Below are 20,429 nucleotides of genomic sequence, written 5' to 3'. Positions count from 1 at the left end.
CTCCAGCCTTTAATTTGAAAGGAGAGATGGAGGCAGCGTCTGGCAGCCAGGATGGGGAAGCTGAGTGCTTAGGATGCTTACCCCAGGCTCGCAGAATTTTCTCCAAGACCAAGACAGGGCACATCCAGAAGACGCTGCCTCCCTGCACTTCTCAGCATCAGTTGCCCTGTGGCCCAAGGCACATTCCCCAGGGCGACAGGTGGTCCTGAGACTGAGTAGTCTCAGACATGTTATGGAAAACAAACTAATAAAAATCTGGGCCATTCCCTTTCAAAAAAGGCTACATCAAACAAAACCAACCCAAGAAAAACAGTGTGTTTAATGCATCACAGAGGCATTCACAATACGGGTTGTAATCACAAGAAAGGTAAGCGAATTTGTTTCTTCCCTAAACCTGCCCAGCACACTGGGAGGTGGTCATGTTTTAAATGAGGGAAGTGAAGGAAATACTGGGATGAAGGGGCCAGGACAGGGAATCTCCTGATGGTCCTGGGACCATCACGGAAGGGACAGGGATGAGCAGAATGTTAAAAGTGCAGGGCCCTGCAGGTACTGTACGAACAGGAAGAGGCTTAGAGACAGAAAGCAGAGTGGGGTTACCAGGGGCTGGGGAGGGGGGCCTGGAGAGTTATTATCCCATGGGTACAGGTTCCGTTTGGGATGATGAAGAAGTTCTAGAAATGGATAGCAGTGACGGATGCACACACTGTAAATGTCCTTAATGCCACTGAATTGTACACTAAAAACGGTCAAAATGGTACATTTTATATTATTTGTATTTTATGGTCAAAATAAAACAAAACAAAAAGCGGTGCAGCTCCCAACCTCCATCCTGGACCAACGGGCGGCCGTCTCAGCAGGGGGCCGCAGAGTTTGCATACCAGCCCATGGACCCCAGAATCAGCTCTTTGCTGGCCTCCCACTTGGGGGGTTGGGGAGGGCATAGTTTGAGCCTTCCCACCCTGCTACCCAGGCCCCTTGGCTTCCCACCCCAAAGGAGCTGAGTCCATAGGTTATAAGGTCATAGAAACAGCCCCCCGAGGCTCTTGGCTGCACCGGGAGAGGTGCCGAGAGGAAGCTGCTTGGCTGAACACGTCTGCCTGGGACACAGCATTTGGACCAATGACAAAAAGGATCCAAGGGGGGGCAGGGAGGTGGGTGGCCTGGGCTGGTGGGATTGGTACCAAGCCCGAGGAATCTGGATGAACCACCATCAAGAGGGTGGCCTCCTCTGACTCCTCAGCACCCAGCCCAGGGCGGCCCCTCCCAAGAGCTCAAGGAAGAAGGACTATTAGCTGAGTGAAAGGTCAAATGTGAACGCTGGTGGTGGACAGGGCTCAGGGCAGGACATCTGAGCAAAGACGAAGCCTTAACTGGCTGCTTTCTTACCGCTGCGGTCTTGTGAGAGCCCAAGACAGAAATGCATGTGCTTCTAATAGATTCGAGAATATGGGGGCGGGGGGTAGGGAGAGGTGGAGGCGGGGAATTTGATTAGAAAAGGAAGAAGTGGAATCTCACGAGGCTGTCCGTGTGCCTCAGGTCCACTTTGGGTCCCCCGTGGGAGGGAAAAAGATGTACTACGAATTACGCCAGGGCGTGGGGATAAGCCTGAGCAGGTGCCCCCCCACCCACCCAGTTGCTTCCTCTAAAATTATCCCAGTTCCAGAAAGGTGACTGGCTAGAGGTTCTCAAAGTCTGACTGGTGGAACCCCTGCATCAAAAATCACCGAAGGCACTTGATAAAAATACAGATTCCGGGGCCCCTTCTCGGACCTATGGAGTCAGAGCTGAGAGGTGGAACCTGAGACTCTGCACACTAGCAATCACCCTGGACCGCAGTGGTCCCCAGAGTCTGAGGACCCCTTTCCACTGGTCAGAGGGAATTAGGGAAGAGGGTGAAGAGACAGAAGGTCTGGCTTTGTCAAGACAGCCAAGTGCCTTTGTAAGTTTTCACACTTGACCCTGGAAACCACTCCCTCTGCCTTTCGTCCTCTGGGTCTCAGTACCCTCGCTTTGGAAGAGGGAGTGAATTGACCCCATCCTGGCTGAGATTTCCCTCTCAGGGCTCTGCATTCCAGGGTCCCAAAGGGCCTGGGCTGAACCTCCTGTCATGGGCTGGCAGCCTCTTTGGAGTCCGGCTGGGCCAGAAGCGTGGAGTAAGTCACTGCTGGAGCGCGGGGAGCAGCTCTGGGCCCCGGCCCCCCCCTCCCAGTGGCCCCAGGCTGGCTGGATGCCAATGATGGGAAAAATCTCATGACTCCCAACACTACAGCCTCTTCCCTGAGAATCATCAGCTGATGAATGAAACCGAAGGGAAGAAGCAGCAGGGCAGGCAGCCAGCACGAGCCACTGACGACAACCTGTGTAACCTCTTTAAGCCTCAACTGTCTGTCCTGGAAGATGCGGGTGATGCCAGCTGCCGTACCGGGCTCAGGGGAGACCCACGGGAACGCGAGGAATGCAGTGCTTGGCTCCTGATGGCCCTTGGTAAGCTATCCTTCATCCTTCACAGACCTAACCAGACAGAAACACGCATTCTTCTTTGCTCAGGCACACAGGACTTCAAAGCCAGGAGCGCAGGGCAAGGCTGAGCCATAAGGTGAGGAAATAAAGCCTATAGGAACTAGCTTCTGTGTTTTTTTTCTTCTCTCTAAGCCCCCAGGGAGAGCTTTCTGAAGCTCCTGTACAATTAAAAGATGCTGAACACAATGCTCGTGAAAAGTTACAGCCCAGACGAGCTGGGAGCCTGAGCGAGCCTCCAAATCCAGGCAGCAACAAAACACAAGGCTATCGGCACCTGCAGATTGGCCAGCCGGTGATGGGTGTGCCCCACAGCCATCCCCAAAGCTCACTTGGAAGCTCGTCGCCACCGAACCCACCAGCACCCCTTCTCCTTAGCCCAGGCTTAGCATCACCCAGTTCAGGGCTAGGACACCAGGCGGGACTCACCCACCTGTCATACCTTTCTGGCTATTAATTTCTTCCAAATTGGGGGCTGTGACAGCACCTGCTGGGCTAATGTCATTTGGCGAGGGCTCCGAGGAACTGCCACCATCAGCGTCTTCTAACTGGCTTCTCTTAAAGGCATCCAAACAGCAGACAAGAGAAAGCCTGAAGTCCCCACCATCATGATGGCTGCCCCAAGGGAGACAGAAGGGGTGGTCCCTGTGAAGAGGAGGCAGTCCTGACTTCTCCCCTCCTGCACTGGCACTCATCTGGTGCACTCAACGCAAAATGCATTTACGGAGGAGAGTAAGTTCGTAAAAAATGACTACACACACAGGCACGCACACACCTCGTAACCAGGGCTTGCCATCCTCTCTGGAGTGTTCACAGCCCTTAGTGACTCACAGCAAACACAGGGTCCCCACGGCAATTACTTTGGACAACTTTAATGACATGCTTGGTATGCTTATCTGCTGAGGCTAAAATCTGCGTACAAGCCAACGTGTCTGATCTTCCATTTTTGTCAACTGGCTGTGTGACGGGTGACAGAGGCTAACACTGGGCTCATGTTTGCTACTTTACTTGAGCCGTGCATGCTCTGTGGCTCTTGAGATGATTGAAAGAGTGGCTGGAGGGGCCTAGAAAATCATCCATTTGATGCAACTGGAATATTACACAAAACATATAAAGACCCATTTCTGGAAATTTCCTGATGACTGAGAAGGCCAAAGAAGCAGCTAGGATGCTTTCAAAACCACCTGTCTCATCAAATTCCACTATTGCAAACTTAAAAGAATTTTAAAAATTTTACATACACACTCATTCAAATCCCTCGGACTCTGGATAAAGAGGAATTTCCCTTCTTCCTCACGGCAGGCCGCATGGGCAGGAAGGATGCTAACAATACAGATTCCAGTCCAACAACTCTGAGGCAGGTAATATGATCCCATTTTAGAGATGGGTACACTGAGGCTAGGGCCCAAACTAACCTGCTTGGGAACATAAAGCTAATAAGCAGCAGAGCTGGTGAATTCAAACCAGGGTGTGTTTGATTCCAAACCTGGTGCTCCGTACCCCCTGCTCTGGCAGAAGGAACTTTCAGTCCACCTCCCTAAACAGACACTGGTGGAGGGGGCTGGGCCACAGGAAACCTCCCAATGGAAACCAATCAGAACTTTTTCTGGGAGTTCCCTGGTGGCTCAGTGGGTTAAAAATCTAGCATTGTTGCTGATGTGGCACAGGTATGATCCCTGGTCTGGGAACTTCCGCCTGCCATAGGCAAGGCCCCCACCCCCCCAAAAGAAATTTTTTTCAAGAGCACTGACTTTCATTCCTGATTATCCAGAACGGCCAAGCCCCAATTATTTCTGTCCTTCCCCCCTTACTGAGGAAGCCCACACTAAACCCTCCTGGTCCTGGTGGGTGGCTTTCTAAGAGCCTTCCCAGTTCCAACGTAGAGATTGAATTTCAGCCCCAACCCAGCAGAAATCCTTTACCAAAGGGGTAACGCAAAGCCTAGCGAGGAAATTGCTAAAGGCACAAGAGATAAGCAAACGCTTGGGTTGCTTAAAACAAGAAATGTCAAGGAGAGGACGAACTTTTTTTTCTTTTTTAAAGATAAAAATTTAAAGGAAAAATGGGCCTGACATTGACCACGGTCTACTTTCTTAAGATCAATACTTTCCACGCGGCTTTGGGGTCTATAACCTGGGCCGAGTCCCGGCTATGATAGCTACAAGCTGTGTGATCTTGGCCAACGTACTAAATATTCAGAGCACCAGCTTCCCGTCTGTGGATGGAATCAGCAAATGCCCCTCCCAGTGGGTTGCAGGAGGAGACGCACTGAGACAAAGCCTGAGTTTGGTTAGCACCCAGCCTGGCCCTTGATCCCCTCCCCCAGGGGACTTTACGAGAGGGGGAGGGGCCAGAGGAGCTAAGAACTCAAACGACAGATAAAGAAGGTGGCCTGGGTAGGCTTCAGAAATGGAGAGATCAAGGGCCCAGTCTACCAAGATACTCATTTGCCAACAACTTTAAGACAATGACTTGGTCCCTTTCAGGGACCGGCACTATCCTCTTGCCTCCGGCACTCAGCCCCCACACACCTCATCGTCAAATGCACCCCTCTCTGATCACCTACCTCAATACTCAAAAGCACCTGCTCCCATCTCACTAACCCTTCACCTGGTTTTGTTTTTTGTTTTTTTGTTTTTTTTCCTGCAAAGCACTAACCATCCCCTGACACATCCTGTGTGTATCTGCCTCCTGGAAATCTCCTCCCACAGAATATAAGCTCCATGGAAACAAGGGCTGCCGTTGTCTGGTTGCTGCTACATCCCTGGCAGCTACAACAGTGCCTGGCAGGAGGAGAAGCTCCAGAAATGTGACTGAATGAACAGACCATCAAGGGGGGGAATCATTCAAGCTCTCCGTCTAAGAAGGCTCAGTGGGAAGTTCTCTTCTGGCACAGCGGGTTAAGGATCCGGCACTGTCACTGCAGCAGCTTGCGTTGCTGCTGTGGCACAGGTTCGATCCCTGGCCTAGGAACTTCCATGTGCCGTAGGTGAGGGAAAAAAGAAAAAAAGGCTCAGTGATCACCTGAACACTCTGCTGAAGGACTGGAAGGACCGCCCGCCTCCAGGGGAGCCATTCCCACAACACCAAGAAGGAAACTGAGTTACAGAGTATCTCAAGGTCAAAGATTTGGGGCAGAACCAGGTGCAGCCAGCACTGTGTCTAATTTCTGTCCCTAGTCTGAGGCCAAATACTAACCTTCCCTAGAAATGGCCCCATTCCAGAGGCCAGAGCTGTCACCAGTAAAGGTTTATCACCCTGCCAATCTCAGGACATCCCCCATGAGCAAGGTCAAGGTGCCAGGCCTCCATCCCACCAAGCAAGCATCCCCTCCCCTCTCTCTTTCCCTAACTTCTGAAAGTGCCAACTTCCAGACTGTCATCCAAAAGGGCCTCCTTTCAGCTCCTTAATCTGAGCATCACATTAGGCTGGGGGTTAGTGTAATAAGATCCTGGGGCAAGTTATCGCACAGTCTGGCTAAAGTATTTATTTCAGTAATAATTTCAGCTTGCAGTTTTAGGCCAGAAGAATTCCCAGTGACCTCCCAGATGAAAACCCCGCGTTCTCAGAAACCGCATTTGGTATTTAAGAACCAGAGACCAGGAGAGGGTGAAGGGTAGAGAGAATGCAGAACTTTCTGGTTTAGCTGCTGGCTTGATCCTGTTTCACACCAGTGATGCCATCTGGAGATCAGGAAAGGAGATTTCCACTGCTCTCTGCCCTAAAGGGACACCATGAGGGCCCCCAGAATAACAACCACTCCCGGACCTCAGAGACAGGTGTTTCTCAGCTACACCATGTTATTAGGGCATTGCTACTATGAATACACAAGTAGAGTCTAGATACACACAAAGTAAAGACATTTATCTCCGCCCAGGCCTCTTCTACATGTTTACTTAATAACAACCTCCAAAGGCAAAACAGTCAGCCCTGAATCACTGAAGTATTTTACAGACAAGACAAATGTCATCTCAACACAGTTCACGATGGAGCAGACAGCATCACACATCCTAATGGGAAACTGAGTCAAAGGGGGCACTGGTTGGTCCCCCATGAGCAGAGCTGACAACTTATATTCATTAAGCATCATCTATGAACTAGGCAAGGTACTTGGCAGACACTAGCTTCTGAATGATCAAGGTGTTAGTTGACATTATTATAATTTTCTTTGGCTTTTTTTTTTAGGGCTGCACCCACGGCCTATGGAAGTTCCCAGGCTAGTAGTTGAATTGGAAGCTGCAGCTGCCGGCCTACACCACAGCCACAGCAACGCTAGATCCTAGCCGCGTCTGTGACCTATGGCACAGCTCACAGTAATGCCGGATCCTTAACCCACTGAGCGAGGCCAGGGATTGAACCCGCGTCCTCATGCATACTAGTTGGAAACATTACCATTGAGCCACGATGCAAACTCCTAGTTGCCATTATTCATATCCCCACTTTACGGATGGGTAAACTGGGTCTCAGATCAAGCAACTTGCCCAAGCCCTCCCACTTGCTTCCTCTTGGCATCTATGCTGTTTCGCATCAGGCCGTCTTAGGCTCTAATTGCCCCATGCTAGAGGAACGGTCTTCAGCAGGCCCAGCCCCAAAGCCAAGGGCCAAGGGACTCAAGCTCCTTCCAGGCCTCAGTGTCCCTATTCCAGACCCTCAGTTGTTCCAGGACACCAGCGCAGTTCAGGTGATCAGAGTCAGCTGGTTGGTGGTCCTAGCTCCTGTGGCTGGGACTGACCCCCCCCCCCCCCAGGATTCCGTCTCCTGGGGAGACCAATACAGGAAGCCTGGAATTAGGGGGTCTTGCAGTCGGCCTTATTCTCATAAGGAAGAAATAATTATTGCCTTTTTTTTTTGCCTTTTCTAGGGCCGTACCCGTGGCATATGGAGGTTCCCAGGCTAGGGGTTGAAACGGAGCTGTAGCCACCGGCCCATGCCAGAGCCACAGCAACTCGGGATGTGAGCCACATCTGCAACCTACACCGCAGCTCATGGCAACGCTGGATCCTTAACCCACTGAGCAAGGCCAGGGATCAAACCCGCAACCTCATGGTTCCTAGTCGGATTCGTTAACCACTGAGCCATGAGGGGAACTCCGAAAGAATTATTAAATAATCCTGGTGCTTCCGAGTTGGTAAGCTTGCTGCCTGGGAGAGGCAGTCTGGTGTCAATCCACAGACAAAATCTGAAATTCCAGTACCATGGTTTCAGGGTTCTGGAGCCTTGGGCAAGTCCCTTAAACTCCAGCCTTTTCTTGTCCTTATCTTCCTGGATATAACACAGCCTCACTGCCAGGGTGGGGATAAGATTTTTAAGAAGACTTTGCATGTAAATTACTGGAACAAGAAATAGGTGTTCAAGAAATAATGAATAATCATGTGGTTCCCCCCCTCCCAATTTTCCTGGAAGAAGTACTCGAACTTCAAACCGATGAGGCTTGGAAGCCCTTCATCTTCCATCTTCCTGTCCTAGAGTCATGAGGATCCAGGGGTTTCCGTGCCCCACCCCACCCACGTAACCTAACTTGAGCCGAGAGCGACCAGCTGAGACTGGAACAGAATGGAATGGGACGGGGGCATCCACTCGGAACATTTTAACACTCAAACGCAGTTCTCAGCCTGAGGCGGATTAGCCAACAATACACAGACCACTGCATCTGTGGCAATGCAATGTCTCTTTCGGCTTAGTCGTTCAAGTGTATGAGAAATCTCGCTCCTAGCAAATGCGAATCTTCACTTTCCTCTGCGAAGGGTGGGAGGGAAGGCTGCGCTTCCCTTGGCACTTTATGGGGTTGCCAGGTGGGTTACAGGTCTGGTCACAGGGGGCCTCCCCTACTTAGCGCGAGGCTGGCCCCGTTCCCACGCTTCCCAGTACAGGCGCGGGATCCGGCCCAGACCTGGGTCTCCGGGCGCCTCGGGATCACACGGCCCCGGCAGGCGTGGCCTTGACCTCCCTCTGCAGCTCTCCAGTGGGCTTCGCCGGAAAGCCGTGGAGACCCGAAACCCCCGTTCCGACACAGAAAAGTAACTCCGCGTTCCGCGCGTCTCCCCTTGCACCCCGTCCTGCGCTCAGGGCTCCCGGCACGGCGAGAACTTTGCCACTAGCGGCGGCCGGATCCCGGGAGGGAGCGCCCCCGCGCGCCCGGCCCCGGAGCTCCTGGGGCCTGCGGCCGAGCTGCCCTCCCCGTCCGGCGCGCACCTACCCGGCTGGCTGCAGTCGCCATCCGCTCGAACCGAGGGCGCCCCGGCGCGGGGCCGATCGCTGGGCCCCGCCGCGTCCGCACCCGGCTCGCAGGCTATGGGCCCCGAGGGGCGCGCCGGCCCGGCCCCGGCCCCGCAGGAAGGCGCCGACTCTCCCTGCGCTGCGAGCTGGCGGACGCGCTCCCAGGTGCCAGAGTCTGCCGCCCGCATGCCGCTTGCCCGGGGGGCGCTGCCCGCGGCGGCGCGGGGGGCTCCGACGGCGGGCGCCCGGCTCACAGACCCTGGGGTCGCCGCCGCATCGAGGCGCAGCCGAGCGCCGTCCCCGCCGCCCGCCCGGCCGCCCGCGCGCGCCGGACCAGGGCTCTCCGTCCGGCCGGACGCGGGGCGGTGCGCGGCCGCCGCACGCGAGGAATTCGACCGCCGAGCCTCTCACGTGGGAACGACTCTCACTCCCGCGGCTCCTCCTCCCGCTGCTTCCGGGCTGGCGAGGGCCGCCGCTCGCCCCGCCCATGGCCCCGCCCATGGCCCCGCCCCCGGCCTCTCGGCGGCGTCCAGACTCGCCCCGGGGCCGGGGGGTATCCACGGGCCTTTGGGCGCCAGGCCCTCGCAACTCTGCGCATCCCCAGCGTGGTCATTCCTGGAGAAACTGAAGGATAGAAAGATGGCCAGTGTCACAGGGCGTAACAGGCCTGAATCCAGGTCTTTGAAAACCTCAAGTGAGTGCATCAAGGGGACAACCTGGCTGGTACCCAGTTTCCGTTTCTCCACGCTTCTGACACCCTGGTGACAGCCTAGCTGAAGAGCTTTAAGTCCCACTAAGTGGCCGGGAGAGGGCGGAAAAATCGGGCAGGAAAAGGGGTGGGAGCTCTGGGACATTTGCTTCACTTACCTGTTCTGTAACCAGCTTTTTTTTTTTTTTTTTTGCTTTTTAGCGCAGCTCCCAAGGCATTTGGAGGTTCCCAGGCTAGGGGTCAAATTGGAGCTGCAGCTGACCACCTACACCACAGTTCACGGCAACGCTGGATCCTTAACCCACTGAGTGAGGCCAGGGATCAAACCTGCATCCTCATGGATCCTAGTCGGGTTCATTAACCGCTGAGCCCTGGAAGGGAACTTGGACCAGCCATTCTTTAAATGAACACAATACACAATACTGGAGCAGCTTGTTCTGCTGGGGTTGGGGGGAGGGTGGCTAATATGGTCTTTACCCACCGGAAGCTGTAATCTGGGGAGGGTCCTCTGCCTACCCTTCATTTCCTGAATAAAATGGGCATCAGTAATTCCCACCCTGACCATCACCAGTGCTACTCATGAGCTCCCCTCTGTGCAGCCATGTGACATTAGGTGTTTCCAGGGGAGGCCTGGGCCAGGGTGAGGGATCAGTTATTAGGCCAGCTAAGCCCTGAAGGAGGTGCCCTCTTCAAGGGTCTGCAAATCTGAACCTGCCCTCTGCAGTGGGTGCCCTAGTGGCTGGCCCAGCTCGCTGTAAAGTAGTTTGCAGCTCTGAACCCCTTTTGATCTGGGGATTATGATGCTCCTTGGAAGGACTAATTATCGCCCCACAGCCTCAGGAGGCAGATCCCCGGTATCCCTCACTGCAGACAGGGAAGCAGAGGTGACATTGGCTGGGTAAGGAACCACACACTTTCTGTGGATTCTCAGTCTCCCCTTCCAGGCAGGATGCACCCCGCCCTGTCCAGGCCTGGCTCAGTAACCTGCTGCTCCCCCTGGCCGAGGCCTGGGAACTTGGAGGTACTGACAGCAGGCTCTCCAACCAGCTTTGGGAACCAAATTACTTACCCCTTTAAAAGTCTCTAAAGCCTTCCACATGTCCCTTTCCTGTCTGTGGGCGAGGAACCCTGCCTCTGAGCAACCAACCACTGTGGCCTGGCCACCATCCATCCTGGCCTTCCCAGCTCCCACCCCCACCCCCCCTCCCTTGTCCTTGCCCTCCCAATGACTGGGACACTGGCCCAGTTGTGGAGGGCCACAGGGCTGCCTCAGACCCCCCACCCCTCTCTGACTGGACTCCTGACTGCCCAGTGGAGGGCTGACAGGTGGTGCTTCCAGCTCTGGAAGAAAACCAGCCATAGGGTTAAACACCCACACCACCCTGGGAGAAGGAAACTGACCCCATGCCCAGTGACAGAAGATGCTGGGAATCCCCCAAGTCCTCTGCCTTTGCTGGGATAAGAGGCAGAACGGAAGAAAAGGTTGTTCTGAGCCCTCGTGGGTGGAGAAGCTGGGAGCGCCCTTGCATTCTGGAGACATCTGGTCCAGGAGACTTTGTTTCAGATGCTTTCAGGCACGCAAGGAGACACAACAGAGGCGGGCAGGGCATCCACGGCTGTGCTCTGTTTCATTGGGGATTTAGGTATTCTTTTCATTTATTTTATTCTTTTAATTTATTATTATTATTTTTATCGTTTTAAGGCCGCACCCGCTGCAGATGGAAGTTTCCAGGCTAGGGGTCGAATCGGAGTGGCAGCTGCTGGCCTAAGCCACAGCCACAGCAACGTGGGATCTGAGCCACATCTGTGACCTACACCGCAGCTCATGGCAACACCGGATCCTTAACCCACTGAGCAGAGCCAGGAATCAAACCCGCATCTTCATAGATACTGGTTGGGTTCATTACCGTGGAGCCATGATGGGAACTTCCTGTATTCTTTTTACTTAGACATTCTTTGTGTGTTAAACTGGTAGCATGGCTCTTCAATCCCACAAAGAAACATGCTCTTTCCCATATTTCTCGAAGTATATGGAACTCTTGGTCAGCCTCCTATTTTCCCACCTTTTTTTTGATTATTATTATTTTGATTTTTAGGGCCATGCCTGCGGCATGTGGAGGTTCCCAGGCTAGGGGTCTAATAGGAGCTGTAGCTGCCAGTCTATGCCACAGCCACTGCAACGTGGGATCTGAGCCTCATCTGTGACCCACATCACAGCTCACCGCAACATCAGATCCTTAACCCACTGAGGAGGGCCAGGGATCAAACCCTCGTCCTCGTGGATGCTAGTCAGGTTCATTAAACACTGAGCTGCGACAGGAACTCCCCTACTTTCCCACTTTTGATAGGAACATGCACTTTCCTCTTAGCTCCTTAATAAGAAAACAGCAGCACAGGCATGGATGTATAGCACTTGCCTCTGGGATTTGATGTCAGGGAGCCCTTAGGGAGTGGTGGGGACTATGGCAAAAAAAGCCACTGTAGAGGAGGCAGTAGACGGCTGTCATAGAGAAATTTGGCTCCATTGTTACCAGAGGTTCTGAAATTTTTTTTAGAGCTACTAGGAATATGAATTTTTACATGAAATCTAAGTTTGAAATGTTGGCAACTTTTTAGAACCTCAGAAGAAAGAGGAGACGGTGGAGAAAGGACAACCAAGGAAATGTCTAGAAGTTTCTATTTGGTTTATTGGCCACCAGTGCTTATTGGTCCCTCTGCATCCTTTCAGGAGTCTGCACATATGTTCTACTGATGTTTCAATAAGCCAAGCTGTTGCTCAAACCCCCAGCCCTGGGGAAATTCTGCTGCTCTTCTTTCTTAGTGAAGTTTAGCCTGGATGTGTGTGTGTGTGTGTGTTTCTCACACTCAGGACCAGGACTTCGCACGGCAGGGAGGCCCACCCTCCCACTCTTTCTGGGGTTCTCAGACCGCCCAGGCCTCCCCCAGCCTCTCCATCCCCCTATGCACAACCCTGCGAGCAGGCAGAACCCCAATAGCAGCGGCAGCCTGCAGCCTTCCAGAAAACCATCTGCCTTGGGTGGGAGGTCTTTCTTCCTCGAGGTATGTTTCTGATTATGAGGACACCCTGGGCTCAGGAGACATTTCTGTTCAGTTCTGTCACAGGAGACGCAGGAGCTGGGACAATAGTCTGTTTTCTGCCCTGGGCCATGTGGACACTCCCTCCAGGCACAGTACCTCCAGGGCTGTTTTCATTGGTGATTCTAAGACCAGGGCAGCTTCTGACCACGCAACCTGTGCAGAAGGATGCTGCATGGAGGTTAATGTTGTGACCTTGACATTTGTAATTAGTTTTGAATTAGGGCCCTTGCACGTTCATTTTGCAGTGGGATCTGCATATTTCGTAGCTGGTTCTACTCCCAGAAGATTTTCACGGCCTCCCTGGGGGATGCTGAGAATTGATGCTGGAGACAGCTGGGCCTGGAATTTGGCTCACTCTGTCCTTCTCCAGGGTCTGCTGTGTCCGGCCTCTGCAAGGCAGCAGAAAGGAAGGATCTGGGGAGGGGGGGAAAGGCTGCAGGCACTGTCCCCATGCAGTCCTCCTGAAGACTCATAAGGAGCAAAGGCGTAGTGGGAAACTGGCAGGGAGATGAGGGTGGGGGGTGGGGAGGAGACGAGCAACCAGGCCAAGGGCTAGGAAGCTGCTCTCCTTCTAAGCTCTGAGGCCAGATGTTGTCCCCATGACCTTGACCTCAGGCCAACAGGGCACAAGGACACAAGGGTTCAGTGCAGTTTCCATTCACAGTGCCCCTTCATTCCCAAGGGAACTTCCTATACTTTTTAAAATTAATTTACTTCTTTTATGGCTGCACCCATGGCATATGGAAGTTCCCGGGCCAGGGATTGAATACAAGCCACAGCTGTGACACGCCAGATCCTTTGACTCACTGTGCCAGGCTGGGGATCGAACCTGTGCCTTCGCAGCAAACTAAGCCGCTGCAGTCAGATTCTTAACTCACAGTGCCACAGCGGGGGCTCTGGAAAATTTCCTTTAGATCACAGCAGCAGGTGACATGACATTTTGACTTAAGGAAGAAAACCTGGAAGCCTGGTATGAAAGAGTCCCACTATATTTGATATCTGCCTGAAGTTGAATATTTGAGCCCACTGGAATTTTTCGAGTCCCCCCCCGCCCTTGGCCGTTTTTAGTATTTGTAGAAGAGGTTTTACTGAGATCTTCCAGCCAACATGACTCTCTTCAAACCCCTGGAACTAAGACCTGTGGATTCTTAGGAATCTGCACCGTTTTGTCCCTAACACCCTCGTGAGCTGCCGAAGTCTGGAAACTTCCATAGCAACCTCCTATGTGTGGCCGTGGAAGAGGGTCGTTTTGTGTCTGCATCTAAGGGCCCTCAATGGCAAAAGCAAAGTGAAGGGCTGGGTTAGCAGCTGTGGGAAGGGCTTTCCCAGCTCTGCCTGCCACGGTTGAGCTGGTCTTTTTAATCCTTCTCATAGCGGTTGTGTGGCTACATTTTGTGTGTGATGCTAGTAGTGACAGCAAGTGCATGACTTATCTATTGCTGCGTGACAAATCACCCCCAAACGCAGAAGCTTAGAACAACAAGCATTTATTATCTCTCAGTTTCTGTGGGTCAGGAATCCGGGGTGGCAGGCTGCAGGCAAGGTGTCAGCTGGGGCTAGGGTTCACTCAAGCCTCCCCTGGGGAGGATCTATTCCCAAGCTCACTCGTAGGGCTCTAGCCAGATTCAGTGTCTGGTGTTGGACCAAGAACCTCAGCTCCTCCTTGGCTGTGGGCCCGAGGCCACCCTCAGTTCTTTGCCATAGAGCAATACATCTACCCGCAAAACTGCACCTTGCCTCCCTCCGAGGGCTCCAGAAGAGAGCAAGACAGGGCGTGCCCAAGATGGAAACCACTGTCTTTGTCACCTAATCTTGGAAATGACATCCACCCCCTTGTCCCTGTCCTGTTCACTGGAAGTGAGTCACTAGGTCCCCTCACACGGGTTGGGAGGGATGCTGAGCAGGTGAGGCCACCGGGAGGCAGAGCTCACGGAGGACCATGTTGGATGCTTCTCCTCTCCCTCCCATGCCCCCAGAGGCTGGGGACACATTCCGTGGAAGCGGAGAGGCCAGAACTCAAGTCCTGGCTCTGACACACACTCGTGGGACAAAAGAGTCACCCCTGGAAGCCCCAGGTTCCTCATCAGTAAGATGGAGATAATTGTGGCCACTATCTTGTAGGGTGGTGGTAGGAGGCACCGGCAGAGCTCTGAATGATGCTCAGCACAAAGTAAACCTTCAGAAAAATGGGCTTGAGGACATTGCCGGCGGGGCGGGGGTGGGGTGGGGGAAGTGACATACCCATTGTGTCTAAGCCAGACAAGCACAGTCTGCTGTCTCCATGGAGATTGCAGCCTCTGATCTGCTCCCCAGGATGCCTTTGTGGCCGAGGGCACCAGTGGGGATGGTTCTGATCTCTTCTTCCCTTGGTCATCCCAGTTGGCCTCTGGGGCACAGGTGCAGCAGGGAGGATTAGACTGGGATTTTCCCCCAAACCTACTTAGACCTCAGCCCTTGGAGGATAGAGGATTTTACCCCTGGTCCATCCTGCCATCTGTCCTGGTGAGGCCTTCTTTGGCTGGAGACTTTTGTGTGCCTGTCATGGGCTCATGGGTACCCTCTGGCAATCTTTCCTGGGCCCCAAATGACCTGGTGAAGAGCCTGATCCCCTCTGGAAGTTTCCAAAGGACCTGCCCTAGAGGCAGAAGCTTCGCTCAGAGCTAGGCATTGAAGTATTTTCAGAGTGTGGCTGGCCTCTGTGCCCTGCCTGTCAGACCATCTTGCATCCCAAGTTAGATTCTCAACTGCAACCAAAGGAAAAAGTCCTCCTCACCTGCGAGCCACAGCTCCCTCATCTCCTTTAAGCCTCTTTCTGGGGAGTTCATGTCAAGCAGAGAGGTTTCTGCAGAAAGTTGAAATGTTGCAGCTTATTCAGAATAAATAATAATAACATCAAAAATACGATGACTTCCAATAATCATACGGGCAGACACGCACATAGCGCTAACATATGTGCCGGGCACTGATCTGAGAACTTTATACATTCACTTACTCCTCTCAACAATTCTGAGAATTATGTGTCCTATTATTATCCCCATTTTGCAGATGCAGAACAGACACAGAAGTTAAGTCACTTACCTGAAGGCACATAGCCAATGAGTGATACAGGCAGGACTCAAGCTTACAGTAGTCCGTCTGCAGAGTCTGGGCTAATAACTGTCATGTTACCTTGGCAACAAGTGTCATTGAGCACTCACTTCACCCCAGGGAATGCCTTTTCTCACTCTGTCAACCCTCAAAACCACTCTATCCCCATGTCCCAGATGATAAAACAGATTTAGGGAAGACAAAGGGACTTGTCCAAGATGATGTGGCTGGTAAACACAAGGTTGGAAGTCTAATCCTCAGAAGCGAGGGGTGCTCTCTGGGGACTACCTTCCACATCAGGGCTATGGGGAACTCCTGCCTGTGGGTAAGGTGGAACAGTCAACCTTTACCCCCTAAAGCCAGGACTCAGGGAACGAAGCCTCTGCAACGCATGTAGGAAAGGATCATCTGCTGCCCCCTGTGGCCACTTGTGGCACTTCACCTTCCTCAACAGGAGCCCTCGACACCGGGGTGGTGGCTCCTGGGAAAGAAAACACTATATCCATCACTGCAATTTTCAGGCCCCCTGTGTCTCCATTTCCTCTGTGTGATTCAAGAGACACACATGGCTATGGGTCAATGAGTGACCAAGATAAAAATAATAGTCACTGTTTACTGAGCACTTCCACCTCTGTGCCAGGCACTCTGCTAGGTACTTGTCACTTACATGCTGTAACTTAATTTACCAATGCACAGAAATAGAATCATCATTGTTGAGGGTTTTTAGTAATATTGGATAGAGCACTTTATACATATTAGCTCATTTTAATCCTTACAACACTGTATAAGTACTATTATAATCCTCACTTTATCAATGAGGAAACCAAGGAACAGAGAGGCTTTGTAGCTTATCCGAAGTCACACAGTAAAATAGGGTGGAACTAGGGTTCAGGGGCAGGCAGTTCTGGCTGAAGAGCTGGTTCTCTTAATAATTATGCCATAAATTCTCACCTTTATAAAAGTTAATTATTCTGATTTTTACAATGGAAGAAACCAAGGCTTTGGTGAAATGTCTAAGATCATGCAGCTAGTAAGTTTAAACTCAGTACTTCAACCATGTCTGTCTTCATTTATTCGTTCCCCGACTCAACAGATACTGAATGTGTACCAACCATGGGCCAGGCACAGTACTGGGCTCCAGAGCTAAAGCACCATGCAGTCTGGCCTGTATTGGGCACCTGGGATGTGACACCATGCAGGCCTAAGGTGAGCCCCTGGGAAAGACTGGCAATTTCTGCAAAGGAGAAACTATTCCTCCCTCCCTGGAACCAGGAAGGGCCTGGATTCCTACATCTTCCCTCTCCCAGCTTCATCTCCAAGGCCATTGCCTGTGGAATGGCTCTTAAAGGGACATGGGAAAGAAAATCTCTTAGACCTAGCAATAGACTTCAAGATTCTGGCATGCAGGCTGAGCACTGAGGCTGAGAGGCTGGACTGTCCTGTCCCTTTAAGGCTTAAAGTGCCAGTCTCTCCTAAAGCAACAGCTCTCACAGTGGACACAAACAGGTTAGACCCATGGAATAAGAACCTGGGCAAAGGCCTGGGCCCTTCATGTGAAGGTCTCTGAGCTACTGGCAAATAGTAATTAGGCTTCTCAACACTGAAGTGGGGTTTATCTGTTCAAAGACGAAGTTGGCTTCTCCTGAGAAAAACAGAAGTCCAGAGAGGCTCAGATACTGGCCCAGAGGCACACAGCAAATCAGGGGCCCAAGCAGACCGACTTCACCAAGGTCTAGAGCAGTGGTTCTCAAAGTGTGGTCCCTGGACTAGCTATATCAGCACCAACCCTGTGCCTTTATGAGAAACGCAAATTCTCTGCCCTGCCCCCACCTCCGGAATCAGAAACTCAGCAGGTGAGGCCTGACAGTCTGTTTGAGCAGCCCTCTCCAGGTAACCCTGGTGCTGATAAAGCTGACGGCCACTGACATGCCTGCACTGCAAAGTCCTCACGTCCTTCTGGAAGGGTGGGGAACCAAGGCAGTGGCGCGTAGCCAGGTCATTCTTTCAGTGGCTGTAGCATCACAGTTACATAACCACCCTTCCCCCACCCTATGGCTTTTTGCACTCAGAGTCCAAACTCTGGGGCCCTCCCTTGTCAGGAGGCCACCTGCCTGGGCTCCAGGAGGCCTGTCCACACATGCCCCAGGCTGCTTTCCTGTAATTACGGGCTTTACCTGCTTGCCCGCCCACCAGAACTCAGGCAAGTCAGCCAGAACGACTCCCCGCTTCTCCAACCCTGAAGGCAGAGCACACCCGGCCTCCGTCACCAACGCACAGCAGATTGGGGGGGGGGGCGTGGTTCTGCGGCCGCGAGGGCCTCCAGCAACGCCAGGAGCAGGCTTGACTTTGCCCCCAGCTGCCCCAGTGTGGGCCAAGCCCAGGAGGAAGAACAGTGGGCACCCTGGACCTCAGGAAGCAAACTTAGGCTCTGGTCTCCAGGTTCTCAGGGCAGAAATCTGTAACGGCCCCCAGTCCCAATGGGACTAATTAGAATTCTAAATTCTTCTTTTCCCAGAGTTGTCCCTTAAATATCTTTGGAACTGGTTTCAGGAGGCAGATTTGTCCAACAGATCCGTAGGAAGGACTGGCATCTTCCCCCTCAAGTTTCTCATTAAAACAAACAAGCAGAAATGTGTTTCCTAATGTGAAAGAAGCTGCATTTCTTTTTGAAGAACCACCCGCCCTTTGAAAAGAGAATGTTTCTCCCTGATTAGGGCCCCGGGGAAGGGATGCTCAGGATTCCTGGGGTGAAAGAACCCCATGAGCTGCTGGGGAGTGGGGTGCTAAACCTACCTCTCCTATAAATTCAAGGCAGGGACAGGATCTCAAATTGATATGTGCCCACCATGCCAGGCACAGAGCAAGCATACACTCTGGTTTGTGGATTGATGGAAAGATCTTTTTTTATATATATATAATTTTTTTTTTTTTTTTTTGCCATTTCTTGGGCCGCTCCCACGGCATATGGAGATTCCCAGGCTAGGGGTCGAATCAGAGCTGTAGCCACCAGCCTACGCCACAGCCACAGCAACGCGGGATCCAAGCCTTGTCTGCGACCTACACCACAGGTTACGGCAATGCCGGAACCTTAACCCACTGAGCAAGGCCAGGGATCGAGCCTGCAACCTCATGATTTCTAGTCGGATTTGTTAACCACTGAGCCACGACGGGAACTCCTGATGGAAAGATCTTAAGTTCTGGCTCAGGGCCTCCCAGTTGCCTTGGGCTAGACTTAACAAACCCCTTCCCATTTCTCCCTAGGAAAGGATGGGTCTTAACAAAGAACAATCGTTATTACCTTTTACTGTGGTCCCAGCAATACGATAGGCCCTCTAGTGGCTCATCTCCTTTAAGCCCTCAGCTGCCCTATGAGAGAGGGCACTGTTATGATACCCATTTTATATTATATTAATGAATCAATTTATTTATTTTTGTTCGTGCCTATAGCATGTGGAAACTCCTGGGTCAAGGACTGAACCAGTGCCACAGCAGTGACCCAAAATGCTGCAGTGACAACCCCAGATCCTCAACCTGCTGAGCCACAAGAGAACTCCTGACACCCGTTTTAAAGCAGAGTAAACTGAGGGTAAGAGAAGGGAGCACGCTGGTCACCTTAGAGCCAACTGCGGCCTGTGTACGTGTCTTCTTTTCCTAGCGCGCTATTAAAAGGCGTTTTACAAATCTGTTTCCAAGGTAGACAGCAAGCGCCAATCTCCAGCTGGCACCAAACATTTAAAAACTAGGATAATGTACGCCCCCCAATTCAGATATTTAACTTTATTTTGGAAAAATCAAGAGGTCTGGCGGTAGAAGCCTGTTCTATCCCACATGGTGACCGTGGATCCCCTCCCCCTACCCATCCTCACTGCTCTGTTGCCCCTGTAAGTGACCTGCCTGGCAGCTCCAGACATGGAGTCCACAGCCACTGGTGTTAGATCACAGTTGGTGACAGGCAAAGCCAGTGCTTGTCTGGGTCCATCTGTCTGTCTGCCTATCTGTCTCTCTTTGTACATCTCACCACTGACCACTTCCGGGAGAGCCCTATGTCAGATCAGAAGGGGCAGGGGACAGGGAGTCAGGAGATGTGGGTGTTTATTCTGCTGGCTGGGTGACCTTGGGTGGACCCTCTTCCCTCCCGGGGCCTCAGTTTCCCCATCTATAAAATTAGGAGGTTGGATAAAAAGATCTCCCGGACTCTTCCACTCCTATCAGCCTTAGGAAGGTGCCTCTTGGCCGCAGAGCCCACCAGGAAACTGTCTGAGGAACTGCACATGGGCCAGGTGCGGGCTTGTGCACCTGAGCTGCCCTGTGGCTGAGAGCACCTCTCAGCAGGGAGATGATCTCACTAACCCAGAGCTTTGCCATTGGCACCAGCAGGGGCTAAGAGCCTGACCCTTCCCAGTGACAGAACGGTGGATTCCACCCCTGGAGCAGCCTCCAGCATCAATAACCTGATTGCACAGAGCAAAGAGTCCACCAGGACCACCCAGACTCCCCGTCTGAAATGCGGGATTCCTGAGCTGGGAGGCGAAGCCAGCTTGTCCCTGCCCAGGTCAGTCTGAGGACTAGAATGCCCGCCGGGCACTGAGTAGCCAGATGGGGCTCTGGGCTGCCAAGAGGAAATACTCACTCAAGTCTCAGAACACAGAGAGTGTGCCCTCACCCTCCTTTCTCTTTCTTTATCCTACAAACATTCAACAGAGGAGGAAACTGAAGCCCAGAGAAGGCAAGTGACTGTCCAAGGTCACACAGCAAATCAATGCCAGAGTGGGATGAGAGCTCAGGCTTCCTGAACCCC

The 20,429-nt window shown here is 52.5% G+C and overlaps 1 protein-coding gene across 3 annotated transcripts in view; it reads right to left on the bottom strand.

Annotated features, from left to right (window-relative positions):
• LOC125133618 (kazrin) overlaps positions 1-20,429 on the bottom strand; it is a 464,224-nt gene that overhangs the window by 157,045 nt on the left and 286,750 nt on the right. Inside the window, exon 1 of one of the 3 annotated variants that reach the window (XM_047791951.1) lies at positions 8,717-9,155. The exons of the other annotated variants lie outside the window; for them this stretch is intronic. Coding sequence (XP_047647907.1) covers positions 8,717-8,924 — 208 coding nt within the window. The 5' untranslated portion in view covers positions 8,925-9,155. Of the gene's footprint in view, positions 1-8,716; positions 9,156-20,429 lie in introns of those variants that run through there. 3 annotated transcript variants of the gene reach the window in all.

The sequence above is a fragment of the Phacochoerus africanus genome, chromosome 8 (assembly GCF_016906955.1).
Source record: "Phacochoerus africanus isolate WHEZ1 chromosome 8, ROS_Pafr_v1, whole genome shotgun sequence".
Taxonomy (NCBI): domain Eukaryota; kingdom Metazoa; phylum Chordata; class Mammalia; order Artiodactyla; family Suidae; genus Phacochoerus; species Phacochoerus africanus.
Note: the sequence above shows the minus strand (reverse complement) of the source record. Positions and strands in the feature narration are given on the sequence as shown.